Source organism: Suncus etruscus, chromosome 3, assembly GCF_024139225.1.
Source record: "Suncus etruscus isolate mSunEtr1 chromosome 3, mSunEtr1.pri.cur, whole genome shotgun sequence".
Lineage (NCBI taxonomy): Eukaryota > Metazoa > Chordata > Mammalia > Eulipotyphla > Soricidae > Suncus > Suncus etruscus.
The window spans coordinates 45,868,946-45,889,049 of NC_064850.1; the positions used below are offsets into that span (position 1 = coordinate 45,868,946).

The 20,104-nt window shown below is 50.6% G+C and overlaps 1 protein-coding gene across 1 annotated transcript in view; it reads right to left on the reverse strand.

Moving 5' to 3' along the window:
• The window catches only part of LPGAT1 (lysophosphatidylglycerol acyltransferase 1), a 39,265-nt gene extending 19,559 nt beyond the window's left edge, over positions 1 to 19,706 (reverse strand). The window contains exons 1-2 of the mRNA XM_049769869.1: positions 19,688 to 19,706; positions 18,762 to 19,029 (exon numbers count right to left, since the gene is read on the reverse strand). Of these exons, the coding sequence (XP_049625826.1) occupies positions 18,762 to 18,999 (238 nt within the window). The 5' untranslated portion in view covers positions 19,000 to 19,029; positions 19,688 to 19,706. The remainder of the gene's footprint in view (positions 1 to 18,761; positions 19,030 to 19,687) is intronic.
• Positions 19,707 to 20,104: the final 398 nt, after the last annotated feature.

The following is a 20,104-nucleotide window of genomic DNA, read 5'->3' on the forward strand; positions in this document are numbered from 1 at the left end:
CCCTCAAGTGCGGCCTCTTCACCCCAAAAACAATAGTACAAGCATCATCAAGCTGGGTAAAGAATCCCTCCAGAGGTCGGTTCAAGGAGAGGAGCCACAATTATTCAGGGAACTGCCCACATGATACTTTGGCTGTGCACACACAAGATACCCATAGACATACACAGGCACGGATGTAGTGACACACAGATGTGCACACAAAGACACACACAGGCATGCACATAGTGACACACAGACACACTGACACACAGAGAGACCATTCTTTGCTCACTCAACATAAGCATCAAACGCTGTGAACATCCTGGTTACATAACAGAAAAAGGGATATGGTGGCAATAGCAGGTCAGAGGCGCAAGGAAAGCTGCGGGGATCTGTGGACTCTGGGCTATTAGGTAATGTGGAAAGTCTTCTGGCTCCATGTCTATATAAATAGATACTCAGAATCAAATATTCCTTTTTTGCTGTCTCTGCTAATTGAATGGAAAGTCCTCGAGAGGCAGCACGCAGCAGAAAGCATACAAGGACTGGAAACACAGATGAAGCTGCTTTACAACAGATGTATCTTACCACAAATACCTCCTCTAAAGGGGGTGTCTCGCAAGTGGGGATGGGGGCTAAAAGTAAAGCTTGACTTGAATCCCGGCACCCACCAGAGACTCAGGTTCCACCAAATAAATCCGTGGATGTGACCTATTTAGAAACAGCCTTAGCCCGGCCTGCAGAGCAAGAGGCTGTCCCAGGGATGGATCAACCAACCAAGACCATGACCTGGGAGGCAGTGGATATAGCGAAGGCAACAAAGGCAGCGGTGCTGGGGGCAGGAATACAGGAATACGCCAGGCCACCTGGATCCCAGCCCTGCCACAACCCCAAGATCAAACCCTAGACAAGCCACGCCTCCAGTCTGACCACACCCTATAACCCACACCCACAACACGGCCACACCCCTGCAAGCCACTCGGCATCAGGGCCACAACCTCTAAGACCACGCATCACTGACCACTGCTCAACATGACCATACCCCACAAGTCCTTTTCACGCCCTTTTCTGGCCACACCGTCCCGAACTGGGCAAATGGAACATGAAGCTGTCTGGGGAGGACTGCACCCCAGATCTGAGGACCTGGGTCCCCGCACCCCATAGCTCTTTTATTATTAAGTGTAGAACAGAACGTGAACTTTGCACCTATAGTCTTGTTTGCCTGTTTGGAAAAAGCCTGCTACAGAGCTCAGAACCAGAGTGCACATGTTTGTTTGTTTGTTTGTTTGTTTGTTTGTTTGTTTTTGGTGCACATGTTTCGTGCATGTTTCCACATGGTCGGGTACTGAGGAGGACCCGGGACACAATGGACCATGGGCTCCAGCCTAGGAGCTCGCCTGACCATGCTGGGTGGTTTTCATTGACACTTAACACCATGTGAAATGAAGGGTTCTAAATGCTCATTTCTAAATACTTTCAGGATATTTAACTCACTAGGATTTAAGCCAGTACATCTTTGCCAAAATTTGTTTCAAATAAAATATTAATTTACTTCACCTCACACAGCACAACAAACCAAACAACTGGAAGAAGCTAACGGACAATGAAGCCATATTTGACTTCATAATAAGCCAAATCTAATGTCAGATTAAGTTTCCAATACCTAAAACATTTTTATTTCAACGCGTTTGTGGACTTCCATGGCACTGTCAGAAGTTCCTTGACTCGGGAACCCCAAATAAGTGTGGATGCAGAGAGGAAGCATCTGTCCTGTGAAGGCTCTGTGGGCCCAGAGATGCCAGCCCACAACCAGCAGATAAGCCCAGGCACAGGCCGAGAAATGCCAGCCCATGCCCAGCACAGGGGCCTGGGTGCCACCAGTTAGTACAAGAACAAGACAAAACTGACAACATTCAATGGGATGAATCTTCAGCAAAGAACTGGGTCACATACTAATTCCTGTGATTGAGTTCAGTGGATCATCTATGACTTATGTCATCATGTATTCCTCTACAACACGGATTTTTTGTTTGCTTTTGTTTTGTTTTTGGTTTGTTTGTTTTGGGACCACATCTAGCAATGTTCAGAGTTTGCTTCTGGCTCTGTGTTCAGGAATCAGTCAGTGTTCAGAGGACCCTATGGGATGCTGGGACTAGAGTCCAGGTGAGCTGCATGCCAGGATGCCCAGCCAAAACCAAAACCTTTCTTTATTACCCTAATACATATTCAATTGGGCAGGGGAGGGTCAAATGAGATCCAGGTAAACTTTTACAAATAAAAAGAGATAGGTGAAGGGCTGGAGTGATAGTACAGTGGTAGGGTGTTTGCCTTGCATGTCTGAACTGACCTGAACTCACTTGGACTGAACCCTGTTCGATCCCGGCATCACATATGATCCCCTGAGCCTTCCAGGAGAGATTTCTAAGCTCAAAGCTAGGATTAACTACCCTGATCACCACCGGATGTAGTCCCAAAACAAAACAAAACAAACAAAAAAAAGGGATAGGTAAAAGGGAAGAGGAAGTTAGGGGAAAGCCTTTGTTTTCAGTAAAGGCAGGTTGTGACCTAACAAATTCACCCTTTCTGTTCAAAAAAAAAATTTGAGAAGGACTACAAAAGGTTTGTTTAGTTGTCACCAGATGTAAAATAAATCCCCAGAATGGCTATTAATTTGCATAGGCACAGTAAAAATTGGGGAAATAAAAAGAATAAAAATCCTTTAGCAGTAAGTAATGTGGTGAGGAGATTTTCTTTTTCTTTTCTTTTTCTTTTTTTTTTTATATATATATATTTTTGGGCCATACCCGGTGGCACTCAGGGGATACTCCTGGCTTTCTGCTCAGAAATAGCTCCTGGCAGGCACGGGGGACCATATGGGATGCCGGAATTCGAACCACTGTCCTTCTGCATGCAAGGCAAATGCCTTACCTCCATACTATCTCTCTGGCCCACCAGGATTGATTTCTAAGTGCAAAGCCCTGAGCGTCACCAGATGTGACCCAAAAACCAAAAACAAAACAAAGCAAAACAAAAAAAGAACATTTTGCAGACATAATTTGAGAATAAGTTGCTAAACAGTATACACAATCAAGCATCAAGTTCCCAATTGGGAAACATCCACTAGACTAGACTATCTGAGAGTCATTAAAAATCTAACAGCATTATGCATTTCCCTGAAACTGTGCAAACTAATATTAAGCAACTAAAGTTGGATACACAATTATCTGTTTGCAGTGGGGCACAGAACAAGAGTAGCTATTAAGATCTATGCAGGTAGAATATAGTTTAACCAGCAACATGATGACTGATGAGAATAGGGTGAAGAGATTAACCTAGAAGAAAGTTGCAGGAGGTTCTGAAAGCAGCTCCTTCTGTGGTAGGCTGCTGAGGTCGTCTGGGACAGAAAGGCCTTCAGGGGCCGGTGAGGTGGCGCTAGAGGTAAGGTGTCTGCCTTGCAAGCGCTAGCCAAGGAAGGGCCGCGGTTTGATCCCCCGGCATTCCATATGGTACCCCCAAGCCAGGGGCAATTTCTGAGAGCTTAGCCAGGAGTATCCCCTGAGTATCAAATGAGTGTGGCCCGAGAAACCAAAAAAAAAAAAAAAGAAAGTCCTTCAGTTCCTGGGCAGGAATCTGGATGGGGGACCCGCTCATCTCTCTGCTGTTGTTCCCCCTCCAATGGGGCTTTTTCTTTGGCTCCTACCCCATCAGTGACTTTGATAAGCTGCAGCAGATTGGAGGCCAAGGTCCTTTCACAAAGCACCTTTGGGGGGCCGGGCGGTGGCGCTAAAGGTAAGGTGCCTGCCTTGCCTGCGCTAGCCTTGGACAGACCGAGGTTCGATCCCCCGGTGTCCCATATGGTCCCCCAAGCCAGGAGCAACTTCTGAGCACATAGCCAGGAGTAACCCCTGAGCGTTACTGGGTGTGGCCCAAAAAAACCAAAAAAAAAAAAAAAAAAAAAAAAAAAAGCACCTTTGGTAGAAGAAAGGCAGTGGGCGACCATATCTGGGATGCCACCTAGAGTCTTCTCTTCGCTGCCTGCTTCTGTACTGCCTGATGGGACTTCTGCTACCCTGGGTGGTGGGGCAACCGGACCAGAGCAACATGAAGCCATTCAGAAGAGGGGCCAGGTGCACCAATGTTGTGGTGAAGGACACTACAACTCAGTCCAGCTTGAGGAGGCTATCATGGTAATAATCCACAAGATAATCACTCACCATCGTTGGGGGCTCTTCTCAGGTCCCTAAGTCCCTGTTCAGGTGCCAGTTGTGAAATCACCCAATGCAATTTATTTCTAACCCCAGGTGAACAGGTCTAAAGAAGGTTAGCCACAAAAAATTAATAAACCAAGATAGTCAGGAGAGAATCATTGAGTCAGGTTGCCTTCTCGCCTTGTGGTCTCTCCACACACCCAACCAAAATCAAAACCTCTGTATATTATCCCAGTACAAATTCAACTGGGTGGGAGAGGGTCAAATGAGATCCAGAGAGACTTTTTTTTTTGTGGGGGGGATTTTTGGGTCACACCCGGAGGTGCTCAGGGGTTTACTCCTGGCTGTGTTCAGAAATCACTCCTGGCAGGCTCAGGGGACCATAAGGAATGCAGGGGGGAATTGATCTGGGGTTGTCTCATGCAAGGCAAATGCCTCCTGCTGTGCTATTGCTCTGGGCCCCCTAAGTGGACTTTTACATATCAAAGGGGGGGATGGTTAAAAAGAAAGCAGAAGGAACTTAGAGGACTCTTTAACTGGGTAAAGGAAGGGTCTGGCCTAAGGGCATCTTGTGCACAGCTTTTTTTTGTTTTTGTTTTTGGGTCACACCCAGCAGCGCTCAGAAATTACTCCAGGCTCTATGCTCAGAAATCGCTCCTGGAGGCTCGGGGTACCATATGGGATGTCGGGATTCGAACCACCGTCCTTCTGCATGCAAGGCAAACACCCTACCTCCATGCTATCTTTCTGGCCCCTGAAGGGAGCCTTTAATGAAGTAAAACAAGATGTGTCGCACACACTCTGGGGTGCACTATGAACTGTTTGGTGCTTTATGTATATGCTAGTGAAACCTACTTAATTATTTTAATTTCTTTTCTGGTTTTTTGTTTGTTTGTTTTAGGACCACACCCAGGAGCTCGGGGTTACTCATGACTCTGTGCTCAGGAATTGCTCTTGGCAGGCTCGGGAGACTATAAGGGATGCCGGGAATCAAATCCAGGTCTATCCTGGGTTGGCCACATGCAAGTCAAATGCCTTACCGCTGTGCTATCTCTCCGACCCCAAACTATTTTAATTTCTAACCGAAATGGCATTCTTTCTTTCTTTCTTTCTTTTTTTTTTTTTTACATTCTTTCATAGCAACCTAGGAAAGCCATTTTTTGAAGCTATTTGTAATTATGTAATTCTCGAAGAAAACATTTTCAGGAGATCAACAGAAATCAACTCAATCAATAAAATGGGAAAGCGGAAAGTGGGAAAATCAATAAAACCAAAGGCAGTTCTTTGAAAAAGGCAATTCACTGCTTCTTCGCTTCCAGCGACCTTCATCTACTAGGAAGAAAAATGCCAACAAAGCAAGTGGGGGACAGAAGAGGCTCAGGTGAGATTCAGGCCAGGGCCCGGGAGCAGAGCTGTGCAACGTGAATGAAAAGAACCAATTCCTTAAGAACACGATCTACCAACACTCATGCAAAATTAATACACAGCCCAAGCGGAGCATGTCTATTAAATAAGTCGATTTTATAGACATAAATCCATCCCCCAAAACCATTCTCCTGGCTCAAATGGTTTCACTGGCAAAATCTACTGACTTTGAGAAAAAAGATGCCAGCGTACAATCCTTCCAGAAAGCAGAGAACGGAGGAACTGGGCAAGGCAGGGGCTTCTGACAGGCCTAGGGAGAATTCCAGCCCCTCTTCCAGGGCCATGTGAACACAGGACTGTGGGGAGAGATTCAGGCATGGCCAAGAAGAGCAGGCAACGCAACAGCTTCAACTAAGGAATGAGGATCCCTCACCCTGCTCAAGTCCAACAATAATCTCAGCTCAGGGCCAAGATCTTGTATCTGCCTGAGTGTGACCAAGTCTCATCATTGGTGGCCTCAAGCACTGCCAGGCAGAGGATCACTGAAGTGGGCCCCTGGTGCTCACAGTCTGCTGGGGAGATACCACATCCTAAAAACACCCAGCCAATGGGAGATACTTTCCACTCTGCACACAGGGCAGCACCTGAGCACAGCAGAGACCAAGGGGAGAGGACCCTGGAACTCATGTATTAGGCAGAGGCACTGCAGGAGGACATCTGATGAGACCGTCGGCAGCAGACCCACATTCGCCGGCAACAGACAAAGCTCAATTAGCATGGCGGTCACTTGCCAGCACATCCTAAACTGGATTCAGGCCCCAGCACTGAGCCTGGTGCCAGCACTGTGGTCAGGACCCTGGGGAAAGGGCCAGAAACGTCTTTGGGGCCTGGAATCACTTGGTGCGCACGTGAGACCACAGCATGAGCCCCTCAACCGCGACCCTGCCTCTGGCTCACAGTGGCCTGGAATCCGGCCAGAGACAGGACCATGCTCCCATCTACCCCAGGAACCAGAAACCATGGCAGCATACAGGCTCAGTGGCTCTGTGGAAGGGCCGATGAATGATGATGAAGTTTGCAGGAAAGTTGAGACTATGACAGCCGATCCAGGGTCCCCCTCGTTCTTGGAGCTCCCCCCATGCAGGTGCTGAAAAGCAAAAATGAAAAGCAAAACTGCCAACCAGCTCAGGGCATGCATGGTTGCGACCCAGCTCCCAAGCGCAATGTGAGCTGCCCCATGGGGGAAGTCTGCGCCAAAGCAAGAATGCAGCTTCTTTCCTGGGTCCTATTCTGGGCAGTACAGCCACACAGCTACCGCTCTGACCCCTCAGACATGCATACTAGCTAGGAGAAAACACCCAGAGGCCAGAGCCTGCAGAAGTTCCTCAGAGGATGTGTATGGTGATGAGCTAGTGAGATGCTCTAAGAAGCTGGAGCTGTGAAAACATCGAGGTTTCCATGTCTGATCTGCTCCCCAGCCCCATGTGCAAACCCCAGGAACAGAGCTCAGAGAACTAAGTTCTCTGAGTAGGGTCTCCCCCTGCTCCTGAGGATGAGCAACACTTCAGGGACAGAGCTCTGGGGACTGCTCTCAGGAGTTGGACAGCAAGGATGGGCCATGACTCACAGGGATTGGCTGTATCCTCCAACCCATGGGCACAGGAGGAAAAAGACGTGTATTTGCTATGGGGAGCAGCTGGCGGAAATGAGAAGTGAGGGAGAGAAAACCCACCGGCAGGGAAGAGCAGGCCAGATGGCACAGGGGGCCACTCGACACTGGTCAGCACCACAGCTCCATGGGATGTACCAAACAGTTCCCACACCAGTGGCTGTAGGTAGCAACTAGGGCATGGGGTGGCTTGAGAGGTGAGATGGGACAGGAATGAAAGACATAACCAACAGGGCTCTACAGCCCAGGATGTGTCCTGCACTGCCTCATCTGCCCTAGATATGGCCATGAGGCACAGACCTAGGCAGGATGCTCCTCCTGCATCCCCCACAACTGGCTCCTCTACTCTCCAACCCTCTAGACCAGGAGCCGATCCGGCACAACAGGGGACCCTGTGCTACAGGCCTAGCCAGTAGTTCGGAATCACATAGGGGAGGACCTCGTTGTCTCAGATTCCCAGTCTTGGTTGCTTCCATCCACAATCTAGCCCGAGATCTTGCCCATCGCTGGGCTGTCGACAACCGCTAATAGCCCTGCTTATCTGTCGGCTCAAGTTCAGTTGGGCCAGGCAACTGTAAGTGTCCACTCCAGCAGCATGGTGCAGAGTAACACCGATCCGGCTCATCTCTGCATCTCTTGGCTCCATCTCAGTGTCTCTCAGTGTCTCTGCATCCTTCAGTTCCATCTCTGCATCTCTCAGCTCCATCTCTGCATCTTTCAGCTGTCTCTCGACCCCTCCTGGCCCTACCGTCCTATCCCTGAAGCCTTTCCAGCTCCCTCTGAGAGTCCAACGTCCCCACAAATCTCTTCTCACTCCAGGCTCCCAACCTCCTCCACCCAGCAGGGGAGACAGAGGTAGAGAGTCTTTTAAAATTTCAAAATCTGTAACATATTTCAATAAAAACACTTAAAATAAAAGTTCTGTAAAGGGAGCCAGAAAGATAGCGCTGTGGGTAGGTAGGTAGGTAGGTAGGTAGGTAGGTAGGTAGGTAGGTAGGTAGGTAGGTAGGTAGGGTATTTGTCTTACATATGTCTGCCCTGGGTTTGATCCCAGCACTATATAGGACCATAAGCACTGACAGGTGTGACCCTCCAGGAGAAAAAAAAAAACTCTATGGGGCCGGAGAGATGGCATGGAGGTAAGGCATTTGCCTTTCATGCAGAAGGTCATTGGTTCGAATTCCGGCATCCCATATGGTCCCCCGAGCCTGCCAGGAGTGATTTCTGAGCATAGAGCCAGGAGTAAACCCTGATCGTTGCCGGGTGTGACCCAAAACAAACAAACAAAAAATTTAGAAAGCCTGGCTGAGACCAAGGGTACACCCAGTAGCATCTTCTCTAGGCCACATGCATGGCCAACCTAGTCTTCCTGGCCTGCTCATGCTGCCCATCGACCTCCAGCTCTGGGTGCCCAGAGAGGGCAACTGAACACAGAAAGTCTGCAGCAGATGGAGGTAGTGGGCAACCAGGGTCAAGAGTGAAGCCTGGGGCCAGATCAGTGGTGCAAGCAGTAGGGTATTTGCCTTGCCTGCACTAACCTAGGATAGATCACAGTTCCATCCCCTGGCATCCCATATGGTCCCCTAAGCCAGGAGCAATTTCTGAGCGCAGAGCTAGAAGTAACTCCTGAGCATCACTGGGTGTGGCCCAAAAACAAAACAAAAAAAAAAGAGTGGAGCCTGGTCTCTCTCTTACCAGAGAGGAAGATGAAGAGGGAGTGACCTCACATTAACGCTGTGCCCTTAGCTTGTCCAAGCAGCCCTTCACGACCTTGGGTGACTCCAGTTTCTCAGAAAAGTTCAGGCACCCAATGGGAGGAAAGAAAAGCATTTATTATCAACATGTCCCAAAAGCCAACAAGGGCTGTGGGGTGGGGGGGGGAGGTCTTACAGGCACAAAACCATGTGGTCAACGCCTGATGCCACCACATGGAGTCCCAGGCCCTCTGTGGAGCTGTCAGAAGTTGTGTGGTCCCCGGAGGATCATAGTCGGCTGGAAGTGGGCAGTCTCAGCCAAGCACAGGGTTAAGCCCCACAGCTGATGCATGTGATCAGGTAAGAGAAAACAGGCAGTACCTGAGTGGGATGTGGGACTCCAGCATGCCCAGCCTGTGAGCACCACAGCCAAGAATGTGAGATAATGTCACAGCGAAGCAGCATGGGGTAGGGACCAACAGTGGGTCCCTTGAGTGGACATCTTCCCCCACTCTGAGAAGGTGCGTGTGGCCGCCCATCAAGGAAGAAAGTCTCACCACATCTACCAGGAGAGTCAAAATGAAAAGCCACAAAGATGCGGAGGAAGCACAACCAGTAAACATGGGAGTCTCCCAAGGTTGTGGTGAGAAGGTCCAGTGGGCTTGGCCACAGGGAGAAAGGGCTCGGCCATTTCTCCACAGCATTAAGGCACCACCTCCACAGGCCAACTCAGGCTCCTGGAAATGGGACTCACAGTCCCACAGAAACATGTAAGCACCTGTCCCGGGCAGCTGGAATGCAGAGACAACCCAGAGTTCATCAGCTGGTGAGTGTGTAAATAGACAGACATGGTGTGGCTACACAATGGGAGACTCTTCACTGCAGGAAAAAGCTAAGAGCTCACTCATGTCACAACATGGGGGAAGGTTGCAGCCACAGCACTGTCAGGAAGAGCCAGGCCCAGGGCCACTGGCACAGGGCAGAGATGAAAATTGGGTGTGGGGGTTCTTGATCTCATTTTACGTTTTCATGTATTTATTTGCCAATTATATATTCTCCCTGTTGGATCTATTTTCTAATTGGATTTTTTAGCTTCAGAGAACCCCTCTATATAATCTGAAATCAAATCATATGAATATACTTTGAGCCAAATTTCTGCCCATCGGAACAAGTGAACAGTGATTGCCTGATGCAGCCTACTGTGTTCTTATTTCCTCTTACATGGGTCTATAAACAATCCTAGATTACAAAGATTTTCTTCCACATATCTTTTATTTTATTGATTTATTTATTTATTTTGGTTTTTGAGTCACACCCGGCAGCACTCAGGGGTAACTCCTGGCTCTACGCTCAGAAATTGCTCCTGGCAGGCACGGGGGACCATATGGGATGCCAGGATTCAAACCACCATCCTTCTGCATGCAAGGCAAATGCCTTACCTCCATGCTATCTCCCCGGCCCGTCTTCCACATATCTTTTTATTTATTTATTCATTTATTTATTTATTTTTGGGTTTTTTTTGGGTCACACCCGGCGGTGCTCAGGGGTTACTCCTGGCTGTCTGCTCAGAAATAGCTCCTGGCAGGCACGAGGGACCATATGGGACACCGGGATTCGAACCAACCACCTTTTGGTCCTGGATTGGCTGCTTGCAAGGCAAACGCTGCTGTGCTATCTCTCGGGCCCATATCTTTTCTTTAAATTTAATTAAAGAACCATGTTCAAACAGTTATTGATAGTGGAGTTTCAGGTATATACTCTCCCAGCACCAAGCCAATCACCAGACCAGGTTTGGGGTTTGTTTCTGGGATTGCATGGAATAACAGTGTGCAATCTCTGATGCCACCAAAAAAAAAAAAAAAAAATCACTGAGTTTAAAAACATTGAAAAAAAATGAAGTCTGATCCAAGAGCTTCAGCTCAACCTACAAACACGCACACACCTGGCAGAGGCTGCGCTCATCATCACATGTTCCCAGCTTCTACTTTGTCTTGCAGACACACCTGGCTGTACTCAGGGCTGATCCCCGGCCATTCCAAATAATCTTGCTGGCGGTGCTTGTAGTGCATCAGCAGTACTGGGGATTAAATTGGAGCCAGCTGAAGGCACAGCAAGTGCTTAAACCCCGTACTACACTTCATGCCCCACAAATTTATTCTTTTTTTTGGGGGGGGGGGGTGTTGGGTCATACCTGGTAGTGTTCAGGAATTACTCCTGGCTCTAGGCTCAGAAATCGCCCCTGGCAGGCACAGGGAACCATATGGGATACCAGGATTCAAACCACCATCCTTCTGCATGAAAGGCAAATGCCTTACCTCCGTGCTATCTCTCCGACCCCCAAATTTATTCTTAATTCCAAAGTTATACTAAACATTATTATTTTATTTGGGGGAGCACATCTAGTGGTGCTCCTGGCTCTGCACTCAGGAATCACTCCTAGCAGGCTCAGGAGATCCTAATGGATGCCGGGAATCGAACCAGGGTCAACCTTGTGCAAGGACAGTGCCTGAACATTATTTTTTATGATCCAGAATCATTCCGAAGGACTTAAATTTCACAAATATCTTTCCTTCGAGGCAAATAATGCAAATTTCTAATTAAGGCACATACAGGCCTGGGACATAGCTTAGGAGTACAGCTTAGTATGAGTGAGGCCCTTGGTTCAATCACCAAAGTGCAAAGAACAAAAAAAGTATGTGCAAAATAAGTCATATACATATTATCTATGCTATAATCATGTAGTTAAATTCATACTTATATTCAATCTTGATGTATAAAAGGAAGTTCGAGAAAGTTGTTGCCAGCAAAATTTGGTCAAACAGACCAGACCTTAAAAGAAGCTACAGCAAGGGGTGGAAGAGATAGTAGAGTGGGGACGGATGGAGTTTGTTACAATGGGACTGACCTAGAATCAATCCCAGCACCCAATATACCCCAAGCAGCACATACATGTTGGCAGCCCATTCATGTGATGTTGCACACGTTTCATATCACCCCTTTTGAGATGTGGACTTTCCTACTTTAACACTGGGATGTCTGTTAGGTCCCTCTCTGACTTGAAGAAGCCCTTGCTCTCCCTTTTTTTTTTTTTTTTTTTTTTTTTTTTTTTTGGTTTTTGGGCCACACCCAGCGGTGCTCAGGGGTTACTCCTGGATGTCTGCTCAGAAATAGCTCCTGGCAGGCATGGGGGACCATATGGGACACCGGGATTTGAACCAACCACCTATGGTCCTGGATCGGCTGCTTGCAAGGCAAACACCACTGTGCTATCTCTCCAGGCCCCCCTTGCTCTCCCTTAAGTGAGTTACTCTCTCACTCTCTCTTGTTCTCTCTCTCCACTTCATCATCTTTCTCCCCTCCCTCAAAACTTTTTTTTTTGGTTTTTGGGTCACACCAGGCAGCGCTCAGGGGTTACTCTTGGCTCCACGTTCAGAAATCACTCCTGGCAGGCTCGGGGGACCATATGGGATGCCGGGATTCGAACCAATGACCTTCTGCATGTAAGGCAAAGGCCTTACCTCCATGCTATCTCTCCAGCTCCAAAATTTCTAAATAAAACCTGCTTTTACCTATAAAAAAAAATATATATATATATATATATATATATATATATATATATATATATATATATATATATATATATATGGAGTGACTCCAGAGCTAGGAGTAAGTACTGAATATAGTCAGGTGTGACCCAAAAAAAAAAAAAAAAAAACCAAAAAGGGAAAGGAGGAAAGGGAAGAGGAGAGGAGAGGAGAAGAGAGAGGAGAGGAGAGGAGTATTAGTACAGTGGGGATTGGCACTTGCCTTGTACACGGCTAGTCTGGGTTTTATCCCTGGCACCCCATATACCCCAAGCCTGCCACAAGTGATCCCTGAGTACAGAGCCAGGAGTAATCCCTGAACACTGCAGTGTGGTCCCAAAATAAATACAAAAATATCTTACAGGCTCACAAATTAAATATTAGGTGTGCTTTTTACAATATGACTTCGTTCTCTGCCATGCTCTAAAACAAACCAGCTAACTCGCCAGTCCTTCCTATTGAGGAACATGAATTAGCTAAGAGTTCATTAACACCTCTGGTTCTATTCCTGGGGAGAACACGGACAGTCCTGAACAAGGAGCTCACAGTGCAGCCAACCTCAAGCACCATGGGCCCAAGCTCAGTGCTCCCCACACACACACACTAGGCTCCTCAGCCAGGTCAGTGTTCACCCTGCACTCCCGCCCCTCACATGTCTGGGCCACAGTTGTCAGCACTGTGCTAAGAACAGCTTCTGTTTTTTTAAGAAAGCACAGAGAGGCACCTCAGTGCACCGTTGTCATACACCTGTAAGATCATTTTACTTTTTTCTTTCACCTTTTCCAAGTTAATTAGCACAAGTACCCTTAATTACAACAACCCTGACCCTGTGTCTGTGGAAGAGGCACCTCACTTCCCACCAGGACCTACAATGTGTATTTCTGTAAGAGGACAAACATCCCCTACTGGAGCCAGACTGATGGTCCAGTGGGTAGGGCGTTTGCCTTGCATGTGCCCAATCTAGGTCCCATCCACACATTCCATATGGTCCCCTAAGCACTACCAGGAGTGATCCTTGAGCACAGAACCAAGAGTAAACCCTAAACACTGCCTAAATTAAACAAACATCCCAGCTCTCTTGGACCCAGGCAGGTTCCTCAGAGGAGTGAAAGCCGAGATTGGGGGTTTTCTAAACACTCACACAGCTCCCTTCTAGCTGAGGGAGCACTGGAGAACCCGAGACCATAGAAAATCGCAGATACGAAGCAGGAGCTTCAAGAACACAGGCCGAGTGCAGGAGGGCTCGAGCATGGGGTAGGGAAGAGCTGAAGCAGCACAGAAAAATCAGAACTAAACCAAAGGGTCTCACAAGGGACCTCAACACAACCAAAGAATCCAAACCCAGAATTGAAGGCAACCCTGAGAGAACAGAGGTTGGGCCTGGGGATGCTCCAGCAGAATTCATGCAAGAGAGAAGGTGGGGGCTGGATGAAGGAAGATGCAGTGCAGCATCAGGGAAGGCCTGACAAGGTGGGGAGGATGGATGGTCCCCAAGCAACAGGGCCAGATGGTGCAGAGAGTCATGCATTCACACATATACACACATTCACACACTCAAATATACATTCGTGCGATCACACACTCACATACACTCACACATACATACACATTTTCACACTCACACACACCACTCTAGGCAGCATGAGTGAGCACCAACACAAGGAACAGGCAGGACAGGCTGCAGCAGGAGCTGAGGGGCCTGAGCTGTGTGGGAGGGCAGTGCCCAAGGCAGAGGGTCACTCACATACACTCGTCCAGGTGCTCGGCAAGCCTTGAAAAGGAGCAGCATCAGAAGCTCCCAAAGCAGCCAGAGACCTGGGCCCCTCTGAAGGCCTCAAGGTTGCCCACAGGTCCCAGTGGCAGAGCCAAGGAGGCATGCAGGCAGCTGGTAAGGATGTGGGAGTTGGGGTCACCAGGAGAGAAACTGGAGAGAAATCAGCAGGCCCATCAGCAGGGCCCAGAGCAGGCTTGCCGGCCCCAAAGGGGACATTCTCAGACTGCCATAGCAGGAATCCAATGCCCTGAAGACCTGGCATCGGGCTTGGCACCCTGCACACACTCAGCGGGGGGAGCCTGCCCATCCTGCAGCCCTGCCCATCCTTGCCTGGCACTTCCTGGCACAGACAGACACAGACAGATACAGACACCCATGGACAGATATACAGACACACAAGCAGACATAAACAGACACAAACACCTGCGTGTGTTTTCTCTCTGGTTCCCAGTATACCTCGTGGCCCAAGTCAGTTGGTCTGTGCATCAGGACAGGAAGGCAGGAAGCTCCCTCCGACCTCTCAAGGGCAGACACAAGCGGATGCTCACAGCAAGCACGAATCAGAGAACGCAGAGCACTCAGTGTTCTAGGTTGCGCAGGAGGGAGCACAGCTGGAGGGGATCATCCCCATAGTAATCCTACGAACCTTCAGCCCTGCATCCTCCTCATCACTCACTCATCCATTCACCCATCACCCCTGCAGTTCTCATGCCTGCACGCCCTGTCCGCGCACCCCTCATCCCTGCAGCCCTCCCCCAAACCCCCATTCCTAAAGCCTTCATCTATGAACCTTCATCATTGTAACCCTCATGCCTTCAAATTCATCCCTGCAGCCTTCGTCCTTGAACCTTCATTCCTGCAACCCTCACCCTAAAGCCTCCTACCCCAAAGCCCCAGAGGCAGATCTCAAGGGAAGCCTCATTTGTGGGTGGCACCCCTCAGCCAGCACCCAGACCTCAAGCTTTCCCTGAATGGGAGGGCATAGACAGATGGGGAGAGGGTATTCCTCAAACAGGGTGATGAAAAGAAGTTATTCATTTGGGGGCCACACCAGCAATGCTCAGGGTTTACTCCTGGCAGGCTTGGGAGACCCTATGGGATGACAAAGATCAAATCTGGGTCATCTGCATGCAAGACAAACAACTCACCCACTGTGTCTTCACTCCAGCCCAGATGGATAAACTACTTTAGACACCAAATTAAATTTGTAAAGTGTCTCACTGGGGCTTGACCCCCCCAACACTTCCCAGTTCCCCAGGATGCCACTGAGCACCAGAGTACACTGCCAGGTGTAGACCAAAAATACAACAAAGATGTGACAAAAATAACAACCACAACAACAAAACTGGACCAAGCTATCTAGCCTTTCCTTTCAACTCCATGCAGGTCAGGGTTCAAGCTGCAACCAGGCAAAGCTCCTTCTGTACCCCAATGCATGTGGAGTGCTTCCAACACCAGGGGAAAATGTCCCTGCTTGGGGAAGCAGACACTGTCTCAGCCCTCCCACTCCCTGCATTGCCCACCCAGGGGCCCAACTGTGGCCTCGGTTCTATAGCCTCGGACAGCCTGAGGACAGCTCATACTTGGATCTCTGCGCGCTGTGAGGATAGGCGACAGCTATCTTACAGCTCTGGGAGATGTGGAGGCAGACATAGGTGCTTCCCTAAAGCGTCAGGGCACTGGCTGTGCTCTGAGCACGGTTGAGGGAGCACTGTTGCTGGAAAGGGCTCCCTCTATCATTCTGTTTCCCACATCACCTTCAAAACGAAGCTCCCTTCAGGAGTTTCGTCCCAACACAGGTTGACAACTCGTACTTTGAACTATGAGCAGAGAGGACCAGCAGATGTTCTCTGGCAAGGCCCATATTCAGGCTGAATAAAGCAGCAAGCTGCTAAGTCCAGTGCCATCTACACGGATAGTACTCGCACACATGGATGACCCAGCTGTCTACACAGATAGTCCCTACACACAAGGGTGCCTAGTTCTGTCTACATGGACAATCCAATCCCTACACACAGGGTGGCCTGCGCCAGTTCCATCATGACTACCTCAGCTCGTGTACCAGGTCTGTGGGAAGCACTGGCTGGTACCCACCAGAGCCACCATCTTTGACCACCCAACTGCTCCAACTGGTGGTTGTGGATGTTTGCATTTTGGGGCCCTACCTGGAGGTTTCAGGGATCACTCCTAGAATTAGTAGTGCTGGGGAGTAACCTGGGTCCACCTTGTCCAAAGCAAACAATGACACTCTGGCCCCATGAACAGACACCGCTAAACACATGGCAGCATAGTTATGCAGTAAGCACCCTGAAAGGCCTCATCTCCAACAGCTGCTGCTGAGTATCATTGGTGGCACACACTTAGATGCAGTTTATTCAACCCAAACTGCAGTACTACTGTCCACACGACCAAAATGCAGAGTCAGACAAGTCTTTAGAGAGAAACCGCATGTTCCAGCCCCTGCTATGTCCAAAGCCAGCACCACAGAGACCACACAGAGCCGCTGCTCCTGAGGACACATGTCCCCAGAAGACTCAGCTAGAACAGAAGATGCCAATTGGGTGGATGCTACACAGCCCCCAATCCCCAGCCTGAACTAGCTCAAGGTCAAACCCAAAGAGTGGGTCATGGTTGCATGAAGACAATGAGCTCACAGGCCCAGCCTCCTAGTCCTCTCACTCTGCTGAATTTCTGGGACTTGCATCTCGGAACTTCTTGCACTCATTTCAAACAAGCATACAGAAGGAGACTGCACATAGTAGAACTACTACCACCAGTTTGACAAGGCTCCTCTGAGGAAGTCCCAGCTTCAGGGCACCATGATCCTAGGGAGCAGCACTAGTAAGCGGTTCTGTGAAGAATCCAGAGGTGCCTGGTATTTAAGTAACTGGTTCATTTCTTTGCATTGTGCTTGGCCCTCCTGGGCAGAAGTACCTCTGGATTGACCCCCTACCCCTACCAGTTCTTGGCCTATAGGGGTGATCCTACTCTTCCCAATAAACATCTCTAGTCAGAAAGACTTCTTCAGGTTTTGGTTCCACAGCTAGCCTGCCTGTACCCTTTGCCTGCTTGTAGAGAGCTTGCGGTGGAAGTTCTTGAACCTTTTTACCTCCCTAACTTTGTGTGACTTATCTCCTGTGTCAACGTTGCTTCCAGACCTGCATTCCCAGTACCCTTGGGATTGGGGCATGAGGCTTCCACTACACCAGAACTTCCCTGTTTTGCCTCCCACCACATCACACAAAAGGAGCATGACTCCCCTGAAGAGATCACAGCCAAGAGCAAGGAACAGATCCAGCTAGGGGCTTCAGCAGAGCCAGTAGTACCTGGCGGCCAGCCAGGAACACTGAGGGTGCTGGGTCAGCCAGGCTACGGACCAAACACCTCTCACTGCTCAGCTCACGTGAACGGGGACAGCTGTCTCTGCAGCTTAGGTAAGAAAGAGCAGATCAAACGGGGAACAGGGGTGCAGTTGGACCCCGCGTGTTCTGGGCTTGCTCTGCCCAGCTCTGAGTTCCATATGCCGCTGACCCACAAATGTGAACATCCTGTGAAAAAAACCTCCACGTCCAAGATACCTGCTAGAAAAACCCCAGCGCCTGAATTCTCAGGGAGTAGGGGAGACTCAGAAGGGAGGAGGGGGCCCTCGTTTGCACTCCAGGGGGGATCATACACAAAACAAGCACAACTATCCTGACATCTGTTACAGAGCATGGCCATAAAATCCTCCCTCCTGCCTCTCTAATGCAACTTAAAGGTAAAGCAAAATGTAGCGGTCAGGCCTCCAGAAGGTCAGAGAGCTTAACAGAGGTAAACCATCGGATATATATTAAGTTTAACATTCCAATACAGAACACAGAAATAGATCAGATACGAGGTATAACAAGGAAGAAAGAAACCTCACTTATTTTTTTACTTTTTTTTTTTTCCACCCCCCAGGACTCCACAAAGCTAACACAACAAGCTACTCAGAAATGAGGAACTGGGGCCGGAGAGATAGCATGGAGGCGTTTGCCTCTCATGCAGAAGGTCATCGGTTCGAATCCCGGCATCCCATATGGTCCCTCGTGCTTGCCAGGAGCGACTTCTGAGCGTGGAGCCAGGAGTAACCCCTGAGCACTGCCGGGTGAGACCCAAAAACCAAAAAAAATAAAAATAAAAAAAAAAAAAATAAAAAAAATAAAAAAAAAAAAAAAAAAAAAAAAAAAAAAGAAATGAGGAACTTACCAAAGCCTCCCCAGGAGTAAGCTCCATCTGTCCATTTTGGCAAAGGCCTGATGGCTCTGGGCCTGTGTTACAGCAATACAAGCCCTACCCACTCCGTCCCCTGGAATCCCTGCTGAGGTGGGGTTCACCTCACCGAATGCCAGTCCCCAGAGCACAGGAGATTTCAGGAATGGCATCCCCGTTGGAGGGCGGTCTTCCTGCTGGGACACTGGGTGCGGTTGGGGAAGGAGGAAGGATGGAAGCCTGGGCTAGTGGTCTTACCTGAATATCCAGCAGACCAACCCCAGGACGCCACCAGGCCCAGCAGCCACTTGAACAGGAAGCCCTCCAGGTACCAGAAGCGCAGCGGGTCGATCAGGCGCAGCGGCTGCAGGACCAGCAGGTAGCAGAAGTAGGAGGGGATGGCCACCACGTTGTTGGACACCATGAAGGCAAAGCGCAGCAGGCCCAGCAGCACCAAGGAGACCAGCTGCCGTGCCTCCACCGCACTGCCCGCCATCGCGTCCCGCGGAGTCCTGGCCGGTAACGTCTGCAAGGAGAGGGTCATGCAGAGGCCACCGGGGCCCTGTGGGCTGGAGGGGCGTGCAGGGCCAGCTGGGCCAGTCTGCGCTGGGCGCCCCATGCGCCTTTCCGCAGAAACCTGGCCCAGTCTCCCCCTCCCCACCTCGCCCCGCACACCCAGAACCCCGATCCCCTCCGCACCCCTTTTCTCCCGCATCCAGGAACACCCCCGCCTCGCACCAACCACCCCCTCCAGCAGCTCGGCATCCAGGACTTGGCCCAACCCGCAGCCCTCTCCATCCGCATCTAGGAACCCTCTCATCGCCCTGCGCACCCCACCAGCTCCACACACGCACACAGGATTATTCCCCAGCCCTGCGCGCCCCCAGGACCCCCACGGTCATGGTCACGGTCACGCGCGGGGCGTCGGGAGCAAAGGGTTGCAGAGGTGAGCGGAGGACGAGATGAGATGAGGGCAGGGCCCGGGGACACGGGGCCGGGGCAGGAGGGCGCGGGGATGGCAGCGAAGGTTCGGACACGGAGCGGGTAGGCCGGGCAGGCGGAGGACAGAGGTCGGGAGCAGCCTGGAGGGCCGGGCCGGGGTTGTGGAGCGGCGGGCGCGGGGTAACGGCTTTCTCGGGCCGGGCCGGGCTAGGCTGGGCTGGGCCGGGCCGGGCTGGGCTCACCTCGGCGGGCGGCGGGGCGCGGCGGGGCGCGGGGCCCGGAGTGCGCGGCGGCAGCGGCGGGTGTCCCCGGCCAGGAAGCGGCGGTCATGGACGCGGCGCCCTAGTCCGCGCGCGGCTGCCTGCGGACACAGGGACGCGGGGCTGAGGCCGGAGCTGTCACCGGGGCGGGTCCGCCGAGGGAGGGAGGGAGGCGGGCGGACGGCCGGGCCCCCGCCTCCTTCTCCTCCTCCTCCTTTTTCTCCTCCTCCTCCTCCTCCTCGTCCGTCCGCGCCCGGTGCCTCGGCCCTGCACCCTGCGCCCCGGCCCTGCGCCCTATGTCCTCGCCCCGCGCCCCGCACCCCGCACCCCGCTCCCTGAGCCCTTGCCCGGCTCCGCACCCCGCGCCCAGCGTCTCGGCCCTGCGCCCGGGCTCTGCGC